The 14,625-nt window shown below is 35.8% G+C and overlaps 1 protein-coding gene and 1 long non-coding RNA gene across 2 annotated transcripts in view; one reads left to right on the forward strand and one right to left on the reverse strand.

Annotated features, from left to right (window-relative positions):
* Positions 1 to 14,625, reverse strand: part of LOC309489360 — a 92,985-nt gene that overhangs the window by 64,315 nt on the left and 14,045 nt on the right. The window lies entirely within an intron of this gene.
* rasgrf2a (Ras protein-specific guanine nucleotide-releasing factor 2a) overlaps positions 1 to 14,625 on the forward strand; it is a 39,050-nt gene that overhangs the window by 2,836 nt on the left and 21,589 nt on the right. The window contains exons 2-10 of the mRNA XM_082157943.1: positions 5,037 to 5,143; positions 6,794 to 6,941; positions 7,859 to 7,948; positions 8,056 to 8,309; positions 10,393 to 10,472; positions 10,807 to 11,000; positions 11,148 to 11,257; positions 12,020 to 12,138; positions 13,515 to 13,675. Coding sequence (XP_082014069.1) covers positions 5,037 to 5,143; positions 6,794 to 6,941; positions 7,859 to 7,948; positions 8,056 to 8,309; positions 10,393 to 10,472; positions 10,807 to 11,000; positions 11,148 to 11,257; positions 12,020 to 12,138; positions 13,515 to 13,675 — 1,263 coding nt within the window. The remainder of the gene's footprint in view (positions 1 to 5,036; positions 5,144 to 6,793; positions 6,942 to 7,858; positions 7,949 to 8,055; positions 8,310 to 10,392; positions 10,473 to 10,806; positions 11,001 to 11,147; positions 11,258 to 12,019; positions 12,139 to 13,514; positions 13,676 to 14,625) is intronic.

Genomic DNA, 14,625 nt, shown 5'->3' on the forward strand with positions numbered 1-14,625 from the left:
AAGTCAGTAGTTGACCGATGATTTAGACATTTTGAGCATCAGCTAATAACTGCATGCTTGTCTGATTAACAAAGGTTTCTGTAAATATTGCATATTTGTGCTGTTATCATATTGTATCATATTTGTATATTGATATTATATTGGAGAGCAACCCTGCCTATCCATTACTCACAGAAAAGGCCTGGAAATTCACTGGTGAAGAGGTGTGGGATTTAATATTTGAAGATATTTTCCAGGCCTATAAACAAGCATGCACATTAATGCATGTCAGTATATGCTGGTGTTAAGCAGCATCTTGCAGATTAAACACTCATCTTCTGCGTATGAAGCAGATATATTCTGATCCCCGGGCGTTTGTTGGGACCACACGAGCCTTGAACGCCCGTCATCATCAGCACGACAGCGGCCGACACGTTCTGTCCACATTAAAGCCTGAGTGTCCTGACGGTCCTGACACACTGAGTTTGGGAGTTTCATGTAATTTGATTTGTTCTTTTATAACCCGAATTTCAAATTCAAATTACTCACTTTATTTATTTAAATTCTAAAATATTTATTTATATGCTTTGATAGTGTACTACCATTAAATTTGTGCTATAATAAAAAAAAATTTAAAAAATGTTTTAATAAAATACTTTTACAGTATACATTAACTGTTAATCGTTTTCACGTGACGTCACACACTTATGAGGACAAAACAAGGCTTTCCTCTGCCGCCTGTCACTTACTTTTACCAGGTTTGTGCTAATGTAGTAAAAGACCAAATTCAATATACACCTTATTAATGATAAATGCAATGTACAGGAAAGCAGACGAACTCAGAATATTATTGCAATATGCACGTTTTTTTGTTAAGCGTTTTTCCATAGAAAACCATTATAAAGAAACCATTTAGTGTGTTACGTTCATATTCTGGGCTCATCTGCTCGCCTGTATATAGTATGAATCCTCAATAAGGTTTAAATTGAAGTTTAATATCATTGTTAGTAAGGAACTTTAGGTGTTTTTCGCATTTTGTTCACATATTTTTATTTTTATTCTTCTGAGATGGAAAATTGCAGTTCTCTGGATGTTTTGCCTGCCAGGTCTCCACGCCAGTCATGTGACTGAAAACTATGAATTAAGAATAATGACAACTTCAAACAAATTCAAAAGTTCAAGTTCAAAATTCACTCTTGAAGAAAAAAAGCTTGGACTTTATTAGTTTAACACCAATGTCAAGGCCTTCATCAAACATCGAGAACAACCATCATATCACGCACTGCTTTATACGCTCGTACAGTCAGAGAAACAGCTGATACTGTAACTGTGGGATTGGCTTCATAACAAGATTAGGAAGGAAAAGGAGAAACATCAATAGAACATACAATAGTCTATTTCCTGATTAAGCTCTTTGGGAAACAATGGATCTAATGTAAGTTTCTCTGGATTTATGACTCGCATCAGTATCTCCTCCTTGGCCTGATAGTTGTGAATAACTGAAAATTAAAGTGTAAATTAGAATTACTGTAGTGTAACCATTGTACAGTATAAATATATATTTCTAGCATTTTTTAAATAATACTGAAAAAAATCTGTATTTATGTACACATTTTTCCAGTTAAGGACCTAAATCCCCCTAAAGAGAAGTGTTGTCATATTTAGCAAACCCATATGCACACACAATCTCTTCTGTTATGTTATAGCAGATGTTGTCTGCCTCCACACACACACACACACACACACACACACACACACACACACACACACACACACACACACACACAGATTATCAGCTGTTGGCTGAAACACGCTGGTGTGTGTGTGTGGATGCCCTCTGCACCACCTAATGTTTGACCTCTAAAGTGCAATATGCCTTATTTTATTTAAAAAAAATTGTTATGTTTATTATAATTATTTTTTTTTTTTTTTTTTTGTTGTTATTGCATTATGATCATTTACTTTGCATGGTGTTCATTGAGCAATGTTTTTGCACCCACTTAAATAAGTCTTTCTGCGCTTTTATCGTTGCCCATCACCAGTCTGTATCAAGCGACTGATAAATGACGTGTGTGTGTGTGTGTGTGTGTGTGTGTGTGTGTGTGTGTGTGTGTGTGTGTGTGTGTGTGTGGTTTCGCTGGCATAAAGCGGAAGGCATTTCAAACAGCGTCAGCATCAGAGAGCTTTAAAGGACTTCAACTGCATGTGAAACACAAATGCTGATTCAGCTTTGATTTCTGGGCCAACTCAATTAAACCAGCTTTTGTGATATGCAAATTAACCTGGATATTTATCAAACAGCCATTTATTAATAAAAAAATAAATAAAAATTCGCTTGAAATGGCTGCTTTTAGTTTAGAATAAAATTATAATTGATTATGGTAATGTTTTTAATGTGATTCTACTAAGCCGTTTGCTCATTGGCCGACTGGCCGATATTGACTCGCTTTCCAATGGTAGGTTTATCTCCCGCTTTGAACATGTTCATGATCAAGATTCAAGATTCAGATGCAAATGAAATATGCAGGAAACAAACACCAGCGTGCCTTCAGGTGGCTTGTGTTTCCATGGAAATGGGGTTTGATGTCATGTTGAAGTGCCACTGCACTGTATTATCAAGCTCGCAGCGCTTACACAGGAGTGAGTTCTGTTCCCACTAAAGTCAACATTACAGTGAAAACTCACCCGATTTATTTTATCGACTGCTGATCAACACGGTGATCAAGTCTGCATGCCTACACTCAGACTTTTTATATAAGTGAATAGTAAACTACTGTTCAAAAGTCTCTTCTGCCCAACAAGGCTGCATTTATTTGACCAAAAATACAGTAGAAATATTAATTTTGTGAAACATTATTACATTTTGAATGTATATTTAAATATATTTTAATTATATAATTTATTCTCCAGTCTTCAGTGTCACATGGTCCTTCAGAAATCATTCTAATATGATGATTTGCTGATTTTTATCATGCTTCATATTTATGTGGAAACCATGATGCATTTTTTTTTCTCAATTCAAAAGAACAGCATTTTTTTGAAATAAAAATGTTTTGTTACATTATAAATGCCTTTACTGTAACTTTTAATTGAATGCATCCTTGTTGAATAAAAGTATAAAATTAATGTTTAAAAAAAATTGCGAACAGTAGTGTATATATGAATGTTTATGTCATAAAATACACTGTAAAAAAGGGGCTCCCTTCATTTTTTTTAAGTACAATCAACTTGAATGTTTAAGTCATTTCAACTTAAATTACATTAAACTGACTTAAAAAATGAGTTGAATTTTGTATAACTTATAATAAACTTAAAAAACTATAAAAAAATGCTTAACTTATTTTGATGAGATAAAGCATATGTTAAAAAACATAAGTTGTCATAACTTATTGATCATATAATTGTTTACATTGTGCTTTTATACTTATTAATCACTGTAAGTCAGTATAGGTTTATATGTACATTTTATATTTGTGTCGATAGTTATAAATTGTACTGATTTGATAATATTGATATGTTAATCACTATGTAGGACTCAAGCTGCCATTCCCGCCGTTTTAAATATTTTTTTTAAATATTAAATATAAAAAAAATATATATATATTTAAATGGGTTGTGAATGCCATTGCTTGTTGATTATATGATTTTCTGTATTCTTCCAGATGTAGTCCGTCTGGAAGGAGTCTTGCTGTTTCACGAGCTCACACATGCACACATATATGTGAGTGTCCTTTTATTGCACAGTGCTGGGTTGCCTTTCTAAGAATAGTATCCCTTCTGGCAGCGTGTTTCTCTCAGACATGGCTATTTCAATGAAAGTCTTCGGAAGGGCAATCTGTGTACATGCATATAGATCTGCTAGAAGAAATTATGCAAACAAGTCAGAAATGAATGTGAAATCTGACCCATCAAGCATTGTTACTGTAATTGGAAAGAGCAGATGCATAAGTGGGATTCAGTGGGAGATGATAGTTCTGTGGGTCGGTGAAAGTGAAACAGAATCCAGTGTATTTGTGGGTCGAGTCTATTGTTGTCTCTCGGTTTAAACAAGGCCTGAGGCTCAGGACAGCGCATTAAAGACAGAGGAGAAGCTCTGCCGGTTGCATAACCACACACACACACACACACACACACACACACACACACACACACACCAGCCGTGCTTCATGAGAACACAAACGAGCCCTTAAGCGAGTCTACGTCCTATAAAACACTCAGTCTCTCGCTCTTTCACTCCATCACTTATATGAGGGTATAAACCTGTCAAGAACATGTGCCGGTCAGAAAATGAACACCTTTGGTTTTTCTCTTATAGACGTGATCTATTAAAGGTGACGACCGAAGTTTTTGGACTGTACTAGAATATGTTTTTCCTGCTTGAATGTTCATTATTTTCCTCATATTCTCCACTGTTGCAGCTCCTCTCTTCCCAGTCTGTCAGTAACGCTCTGTTTAGTTCCTGTCTCTATGAAGCCCCTCCTTCTGAAAAGCACACTGCGCTCTGATTGGTCGGCTGGATCAGTGTGTTGTGATTGGTCGAGTGCTTCGAGTGTGTTTGGGAAATGTCCCGCCCCTTACCATAACCACCCGTTTCAACACACTACTAACTAGCTCAACCAGGCCCCGCCCCTTTATTCTGCATATTAATGATTTAAATGAGGAATATTGTGACGCGTTCATTCCCGGAAGAAACTCAAGACTACAATGGAGGCGTTTCAGGAGTTCAGAAACATTGACACTGAATTACTCCCTCAAACAGTAACATTACACACTAAAGAAAGCTGAAAATGTTAAAAAGCATAATAGGATCTCTTTACTGTGTGTTGGCTTGATGTTTTGTAATTTTATCTTCTTTTCACATGTTGCTTTATGATTTAGGGCAAAATTACTCAGTAACACGTCTACTGTCATTTCCGTTTAACGAGTGTGTGCGAGTTCAAGCCAGTGGCCGCTGGAAGCGTCTCTATTTAGGTCAGAACTCTTCTAACGCTGCCCACCGTGGACCAATGCAACGCTTCACTCTCTGAGGTTTAATTTCTCATCTTCTTTAATTCCAGCATTACTTCCTGGTGATCTTCGGCCACGATGGGCAGAAACCTCTGGAGCTGCGGACAGAAGAGGACTCTGACTGTAATGAGTGGGTGGAGGCCATTCAGCAGGCCAGGTACAATACAAAGACCAAACACTCTTGAGTCTTTTCAGAACAAAAGTGATTTTCCTTTTTCTGTATGAAATGAAAATCACTAATTGATTCTTCTAGATAGCAATGCACACGGAGACCTTTGCTTCTCTTAGTTTGTATGAGTCTTGAGAAAAAATAGGCTACTTATGTAATTTCACACTCATTTCAATAGTGCTACAAACTATGCTCGAATTTGACAAGATATCAAAATTTATAATCGAAAGTCACAGATCTCAATATGAACCAAATGATCTGAGCTGCTATCCACATTAATGTCAAGAATTACATCTGTTTTTATTCATCCAAAGGGATTTTAGGAGAAACATCTGAGATGAAGTTGATATTCAATTAAAAATAACTTAAGAACTTTCTTCTGGATTTGGTTTCAAAACAAAATACATGCAAATCCATACATAATATCAAGACATGATGCATGCCATTGAAGCTCTTCTTTTATCCGTCAGCTCAATAAATGATTAGTTTGAGGCTTGTCACAGTCGTTCCAAGCAGTTTTTTTCTTTGTTGAAGGGGTTCAAAAGTCTGAAACCACTGAAAATGCATTCATTCTCTTTGCATTATTTTAAAATTTTATATTTTTGTTATTGAAAAATGGTGCTGTATTTTACCAATACATCATTCATCACTTGGTAAATTTGATCAAATCGGACAGATGTAACATGGGCAGATTGTGTGACATACCTTGATTCTCAAAAAAACATAAACATTACTACTTAAGGTCAAAGAAAATACGACCCACACTGCATTAATTAAGGGTTCACTATAAACGAGAATAAACATGAGAATAAGCTTTTGTGTACTTGCATAGAGTTCGTTTGTATGAGTCTTTTAAAGGGGTGGTATAATGCCCTTTTCACAAGATGTAAAATAAGTCTCTGATGTCCCCAGAGTGTGAATGTGAAGTTTTAGCTCAAAATACCCCACAGATATTTATATATAGCATATTAAAATTGTCACTTTTTGAGGGTGAGCAAAAAACGCACTGTTTTGTGTCTGTCCCTTTAAATGCAAATGAGCTGCTGCTCCCGGCACAGGGGGCGGAGCTTCAACAGCTTGTGTCCTTTTACCTCACACACACACACATGCACTGAAAATATCAAAAACGTTTAGCCTTTTACGTTCAAACCGGAGTCAAAAAATTATGGAGAGACTCAAGAAGAAGTGACAACATGTAGAAGCAACAGGACATTTCTGAATTTGATGAATTTATGCAGCTTATGTGTAGTTATCTTCTAGTCATTGATTAGCATATTCTGTCTTGATAATCTATAAATCGTGTTCCGGGGGTGGGGTTTATGTAAATGTTAGGGTTGGTGATGTCACTAACCCGGGAGGAATGTGGTGTAGTCTCTACCAGCCGTTTGTTGTAGTCCTTAAAAAGCGATTTCTTTAAAAGCAAATATCTCCCTTTGCTCTGAACTTTGAGCGTTGTAACTTTGCAGATGTTGTTTATGCTCAAACAGCAACATTACACACTAACTAAAGTTAGAAAAGTGAAATCATATTCAACCACCCCTTTAAAAGGCTCAAGAGGCTCATTCATTTATTTAGCTCTCAGGTTTTCTCTTTAAAAAATGTTTCTAACCAGCTTTGTTGTTCTGCTGTCGCTGGCAGTTATTCAGACCTGATCATAGAGCGGGAAGTTCTCATGCAGAAATACATCCATCTGGTGCAGATCATGGAGACGGAAAAAGTGGCGGCAAATCAACTGCGGACACAACTGGAAGACCAGGATACAGAGATCGAGAGACTGAAGTCAGAGGTCAGTTCATCGTCATCAGCTTCATCTATGTGCATTTAACAGTTTGCACTAAATGGTAAACAATAAATAATAAACGGTCTCATGAATAATTGTAACCACACCTTTAGAAAGCATAAAACACGACAAACTACCAATTTCAGATGTAACAAGGAATCTGTGAATATAATGCATTTTAACTTAAAAGATATAATGCATAATGATGTACGTTATGAATATCTTTATAGTGCATTGTAGTTAAAGGCTATAAATAAAGCGTTAGCATATTTTTTATGTTTTTTAAAGAAGTCTCTTCTGCTCACCAAGGCTACATTTATGTGATTAAAAATACAATAATTTTGTGGAAAAATTTTACCCTGGATCACAAAACCAGTCGCACGGGTATATCTGTGGCAAGCCAACAATACATTGTACGGGTCAAAATTATCGATTTTTCTTTTATGCCAAAAATCATTAGGATATTCAGTAAAGATCATGTTCCATGAAGATATTTAGTAAATTTCCTACCGTAAATATATAAGGCATTTATTTTTGTGAGTGAATGAAGCACAATCGCCAACATAAATTAACAACTTTAAAGGAGATTTTCTCAATGTTTCGATTTTTTTGCACCCTCAGATTCCAGATGTTCAAATAGTTGTATCTCGGCCAGATTGTCCTATCCTAACAAACCATACATCAATGGAAAGCTTATTTATTCAACTTTCAGATAATGTATAAATATCAATTTCAAAAAATGTACCCATATGACTGGTTTTGTGGTCCAGGGTCACAAATATTAAAATAACTCTTTTCAATTTGAATATATTGTAAAATGTTATTTATTCCTGTGATGCAAAGCTGAATTTTCAGCATTATTACTCTTCAGTGTCAGCCTTTAGAAATCATTCTAATATGATTTGCTGCGTTTTCTGTTATAGATTGTTGTTCTGAATAAAACGAAAGAGCGAATGTTGCCCTATCAGTCCAATCAAGAGGAAGAAGATCCAGATATCAAGAAAATCAAGAAGGTATATGATTGTCTACATATCTCCACCTCATTTACGCAGTCATGTTTGCGATTGGGTGTAGGGTAAGTGCAGTTACTCGAGCGTCTCCTTCGCGGGTTTTCTCGCAGGTGCAAAGCTTCATGCGTGGTTGGCTGTGCAGAAGGAAGTGGAAGATTATCGTGCAGGACTACATCTGCTCGCCTCACGCTGAGAGCATGAGGAAGAGAAACCAGATCGTCTTTAACATGGTGGAAGCTGAGACGGAGTACGTGCTCCAGCTCTCCATCCTGGTCAACTGTTTCCTGAGGCCACTCAGGATGGCGGCCAGTTCCAAAAAACCCCCTATTAGTCATGACGATGTCAGCAGTGTCTTCCTCAATAGGTATATATGCACTTAAAGGGCTCCTGTTATGCTTTTCATTTCATGCAGTGTGTAATATACACTCACCTAAAGGATTATTAGGAACACCATACTAATACTGTGTTTGACCCCCTTTCGCCTTCAGAACTGCCTTAATTCTACGTGGCATTGATTCAACAAGGTGCTGAAAGCATTCTTTAGAAATGTTGGCCCATATTGATAGGATAGCATTTTGCAGTTGATGGAGATTTGTGGGATGCACATCCAGGGCACGAAGCTCCCGTTCCACCACATCCCAAAGATGCTCCATTGGGTTGAGATATGGTGACTGTGGGGGCCATTTAAGTACAGTGAACTCATTGTCATGTTCAAGAAACCAATTTGAAATGATTCGAGCTTTGTGACATGGTGCATTATCCTGCTGGAAGTAGCCATCAGAGGATGGGTACATGGTGGTCATAAAGGGATGGACATGGTCAGAAACAATGCTCAGGTAGGCCGTGGCATTTAAACGATGCCCAATTGGCACTAAGGGGCCTAAAGTGTGCCAAGAAAACATCCCCCACACCATTACACTACCACCACCAGCCTGCACAGTGGTAACAAGGCATGATGGATCCATGTTCTCATTCTGTTTACGCCAAATTCTGACTCTACCATCTGAATGTCTCAACAGAAATCGAGACTCATCAGACCAGGCAACATTTTTCCAGTCTTCAATTGTCCAATTTTGGTGAGCTCGTGCAAATTGTAGCCTCTTTTTCCTATTTGTAGTGGAGATGAGTGGTACCCGGTGGGGTCTTCTGCTGTTGTAGCCTATCCGCCTCAAGGTTGTGCGTGTTGTGGCTTCACAAATGCTTTGCTGCATAGCTCGGTTGTAACGAGTGGTTATTTCAGTCAAAGTTGCTCTTCTATCAGCTTGAATCAGTCGGCCCATTCTCCTCTGACCTCTAGCATCAACAAGGCATTTTCGCCCACAGGACTGCTGTATACTGGATGTTTTTCCCTTTTCACACCATTCTTTGTAAACCCTAGAAATGGTTGTGCGTGAAAATCCCAGTAACTGAGCAGATTGTAAAATACTCAGACCGGCCCGTCTGGCACCAACAACCATGCCCTTTCACCTTTCTTTCCCATTCTGACATTCAGTTTGGAGTTCAGGAGATTGTCTTGACCAGGACCACACCCCTAAATGCATTGAAGCAACTGCCATGTGATTGGTTGATTAGATAATTGCATTAATGAGAAATTGAACAGGTGTTCCTAATAATCCTTTAGGTGAGTGTAGATGTTTGTGAATGTAAAAGGTCTGCAAAGTTTTAGAGATCAAAGTGTGCGACAAATAAAGTGATTGTCTCCTAAAAGAAAGAATTGATTCTGAACTGCTGAAATGAGTCGTCAGCAATTCCAGTCTTACTTCCTGCTCAAACCTACGTAACAATGTAACACATTTGCATAATGCCAGCCTATGGTCTTCATTGGCTGCCCGTGAACATCGTCTACTTTGCCCTGCCTTCAAATACTGTAGTTGTAGCTGAGACTGGATTTGATCTGTGTTGAGTTTGATCTGTGCTGTCAACATGTCAAGAAGACGCTGTTTTCTAATCCACTCTGCATACACTTCAAAATGAGGACATGCACCGCATCATTTGTTTCACTGTGTATCAAATGCTGAGGAAGCCTCCGGAGCTGAAATTCAGATACAGAAGTTTTGTTTCCAATGCGTGGTAGACCAATCAAAACAGACTGGGTCATCTGACCAATCAGAGCAGAGTTTTGCAGAATGGCAGGGTTTAGAGAGACTTAATCTTCGAACAAACCATTTTCAGACTCTTTGAGAAACGAGGTGATGTGCAGTGTATATTATGAGTAAACCTCGGATGCATGTGAACCTGTTGTAGGAGACTCCAAAATAAAATTAGGAATCTTTAAAAATAAAATAGCATAATAGGGGCACCTTAAAAAAATTCAGCAGTTCTTTATTTAAAATGTTGGCACACTGTTGAGCACATCATTTTTTTAAATTAATGTTACGGTTTTGAAAGTATAATATCTGTTTTGAAACTGATGCATTTCTCTTCTTTGTTTTTTCTTTATTGTTAAGTGAGACGATAATGTTTCTCCATGAGATATTCCACCAAGGCTTGAAGGCTCGGATAGCCAACTGGCCAACATTAGTTTTAGGTGAGTTTGTTCAAGCTGCATATTTCTTTATTCAATTCAAATTTAATTATTTTAAATTATTTTTAATTGTCAGACACAGCCATAGTACGCCGTGCAGTGAAGCGCTTCTCGACTCTCCACACATAGAATAAAAAATGAACATAAGAATAACCGAAAAAAATAAAATAATAATTACACTCAGATTTTGTTTGGCTGAGACTAAAATAAATGTGTTATATGACGTTCTTCCAGTGGCCATGACCACTTATATATCACAGTTTTCTCTGATAAATTTCACATACATAAATATAAATATATAATGAAAATGTCTAAAAACCCAAATGTCATGTTTCAGCGGATCTCTTCGACATCTTGCTGCCAATGCTGAACATTTATCAGGAGTTTGTGCGAAACCATCAGTACAGTTTGCAGGTTCTGGCGAACTGTAAACAGAACCGGGACTTTGACAAGCTTCTGAAGCAGTATGAAGCAAACGCAGCCTGTGAGGGCAGAATGCTGGAGACCTTCCTCACCTACCCCATGTTTCAGGTTAACCTTTGACCTTACAGCAATACGCCAGCTAATAAACAGTAGTAATTCTAGAGTATTGCATGTCGCATTTCTTTTAACCGTGGTTGATTGTGTAAAAATGAGTGTTTTTGTATTTTAATGGTTGATTATTACCTTTATTATTAGATCCCACGATACATCATCACCCTTCATGAGCTTCTCGCACACACGCCTCATGAACATGTCGAGCGCAAGAGTCTGGAATTCGCCAAATCCAAACTTGAGGAGCTGTCCAAGTGAGTAAAAGCTTTAAAAAGAAATCATGCCCTGTAGAGAAGGGTATAATATTAATTTTATTATATATTATTACTATTCATTTTATTATTATTTATTATCTTCAGTTCAGTGTATTGACTTTTAAATGTTCTTTAAACCACCAGATTATAGAACTAGATAATTAAACGTTCTTTTTGGCGTTCTTCTATTGCTTCAAATTGTTCTAATTGGAACCTTTATTTTTATGAGTGAAGATTCTAAATGTTCTAAAAAAATGCAGTTTGTATCAGTTCAAATCAAAATGATACAAGATAAAAATAAACATGTATTATAAAAAAAGTTTTTTTATTTAAAAATACAAATTATTTGTTTAAAATAAATATGTATTATTTATTTTACAATAATATATATTTTTTTATTATATATATTTTCTATAATATTTTGTTCTTTTCTAATTTATATATGTGTAAAATGATTACATTTTTATTTATTTATTTTAAAATAATTAAAATATAGATAATCTACTAAATTCTATTTGTTATGTTATTCTAACATGAAACTCTTATCAAACAGTTTCCTCTGTGGAAAAAGTGATTCTTTTAAATGCAAACAAGGCTTTTGAAGTTTATTTTTAACATTCATGTTACCACACTTGACTTGCTTCAATATTGTCCAATTTACATTTACATTAACTACCATTCTGCCAAACACCTAACTTTATTATATACATTTTAAATCTATTTAATATGTATATTGAGATGTGTTTGCATGTTTCTTCTCAGAATGATGCATGATGAAGTGAGTGACACAGAAAACATCCGTAAGAACCTCGCGATCGAGCGAATGATCGTGGAGGGCTGTGATATTCTGCTGGACACCAGTCAGACGTTTATACGGCAGGGTGAGACGGTTCATTATGGGTGTGAGCGGAGATGTTTTGGTTTCAGGACACATCCTTTTCAAATAACTAATTTCCACCCCCAATCCTCTACGAGTGATTTCCTTCCTGTGTGTTCTGCTGTTCATTGCTAGTGCCGGACTCTACCAGCCGAGCCATAGTAACTGCTTATTTATTTATTTGATAGTTTTATTATTTAAATGATTAAATATTACTGAGTACTGACCTATTTATCATGTAACACAAAGGAAAGTATTTTTTATGGGTCAGATATTCAGTTTTAGTACCTAAAAATATGAATTATTTCTCTTTTTAAATTTTAAACACACACATATATATATATATATATATATATATATATTTTTTTTTATATATATATATATATATATATATATATGTGTGTGTGTGTGTATGTATGTATGTATATACATATTATATACGTCAGCATATTTTATGTTTTATTTATTTATTTTTAAATATATTTTTTCAAGTATTTAAAAATATTGAAATGTTTACAAAAAAGTATACATTTATATATATATATATATATATATATATATATATATATATATATTATAAAAACAGACAGAATATATATTTTTTAAATGTATTTAAAATAAATATGTATTATTTATGTATTTAGAATTTGTATTCCTTATTTAAAATATATCTATATCTATATATAAATGTATTATGCAAAAATACTATTTTATTTTAAATAAAAATAAAATATTTGTTTAAAATTAATATGTATTATTTATTTAAAAGTACAAAGAAATGTTTAAAAAACATTATACAAAAATATTTATTTTATATTAATATTCTTTATTTAAGAATACAATATTCTTTATATATATATATATATATATATATATATATATATATATATATAATATTTTTATTGTTTTAAAATAAAGAAATAATTTTTTATAAATATGTATTCATTTTAAATGAACATTATTAAAATTATACACATACAACAATATATGTATTTATAAAAAATATAAATTTATTTGTTTTAAAATAAAAAATCTATTTATTTAAAATACATATGTATTATTTATTTATTTATTTAAATATTTTTCTTTATTTAAATGAAAAGTTGAACAGCTTAACTAGAGTCAGTCACTAGTTTTGTCTGAATATCAGTGTATGCTTGTTTCAGCTCCACACAAACACTGATCTCATTCAGCACTGCTCCCCACTGACAGGAAGGTGTGAATGTGCTCTAATGAGACCTAATCTGCCATTTTAGTGCATCATGTCTCGTAGAGAAGCTTTTCTCGATGAGACAGCGCTGCCCTCTCTCCCTGAAACGCTGTCTTTAATGTTCTCCTTCCTCTCGGTAAAGAGCTGATGTGTGTGTGTGTTTCCTGTAGGCTCTCTGATTCAGCTGCCCTCTGTGGAGAAGGGTAAACTGAGTAAAGTACGTCTGGGCTCGCTGACGCTCAGGAAAGAAGCTGAACGCCAGTGTTTTCTGTTCACCAAACACTTCCTCATCTGCACACGTACATCTGGCGGCAAACTGCACCTGCTCAAAGTGAGTCGACTCTGAACCGCTCAGCTATTTAAAGACTCAAAGTGAATATCTTAAAGGAAGTTCCCCCTAAAATATTCTCATCATTTAATCACCCTCGTGTTGTTCCTATCCCAAATATTGTCTTATTTACATTGTAAGTCTGTCCACCTTCATTGAAAAGATCAATTCAGGGTGAACTATTACTGTAACCAGGGCTTGACATTAACTTTTTTGCTCATCAGCCACTGTGGCTATTGGTTTAACAAAGTTTCCAGCCACTCAGCATTTTCACTGGCCACATTTTTGACATCGATACCATGGGGAAAAACTGCCATATAGATATTTAGCAGCGGGTATATTAGGCTGCTGTCACTTTAAGACCTGACGCACGGATCTATTATACTGTTACACATGCGTTTTCTTTTTCAACTGTTTACGTTCACTTAAAACATAAGTGACTGTGTTTACATGAATACTCGCCAAGACCGGCATTTGGACATTATTTTGTGTGTATTTGACTGTTTAAGTAGCCTGGAAATCCAGACCTAAATCTAAAAGATTAATGGTCTGACGTCGACTAATGAAAATCGGCCAGCTCGAGGGGCGGCACCAAGCATGCATTTGAAAATCTCACTGCACGCAATTGGATAACACTACGACCAATCACAACAACAAGCCCCAAACGCTTAGCTACCAGCGGAGATAACTGGTAGATTAGACTCTTGCCGTATCCGGTCGGCAAAACAGCAAAAACGCCCTTCTTGCAAAGGAAGGATTCGAGCGCCGTCTTCTGTTCCTCTTTTAGATAAAAAGCCAAGTCTAACTCGTTCATTGTAGCGACCAAAGCCGTTTCAAACAACTGGTGTTCATCCATAGCCATCTTGCAATGTTTACTAATGACTTCGACGTCACAGCGCTGTCGTCTTCTGTTTAGCTCGCCTCTGGCCCGCCTATATCAGATAACCCGATGT

The sequence above is a fragment of the Leuciscus leuciscus genome (genome assembly GCF_965113295.1).
Source record: "Leuciscus leuciscus genome assembly, chromosome: 24".
Lineage (NCBI taxonomy): Eukaryota > Metazoa > Chordata > Actinopteri > Cypriniformes > Leuciscidae > Leuciscus > Leuciscus leuciscus.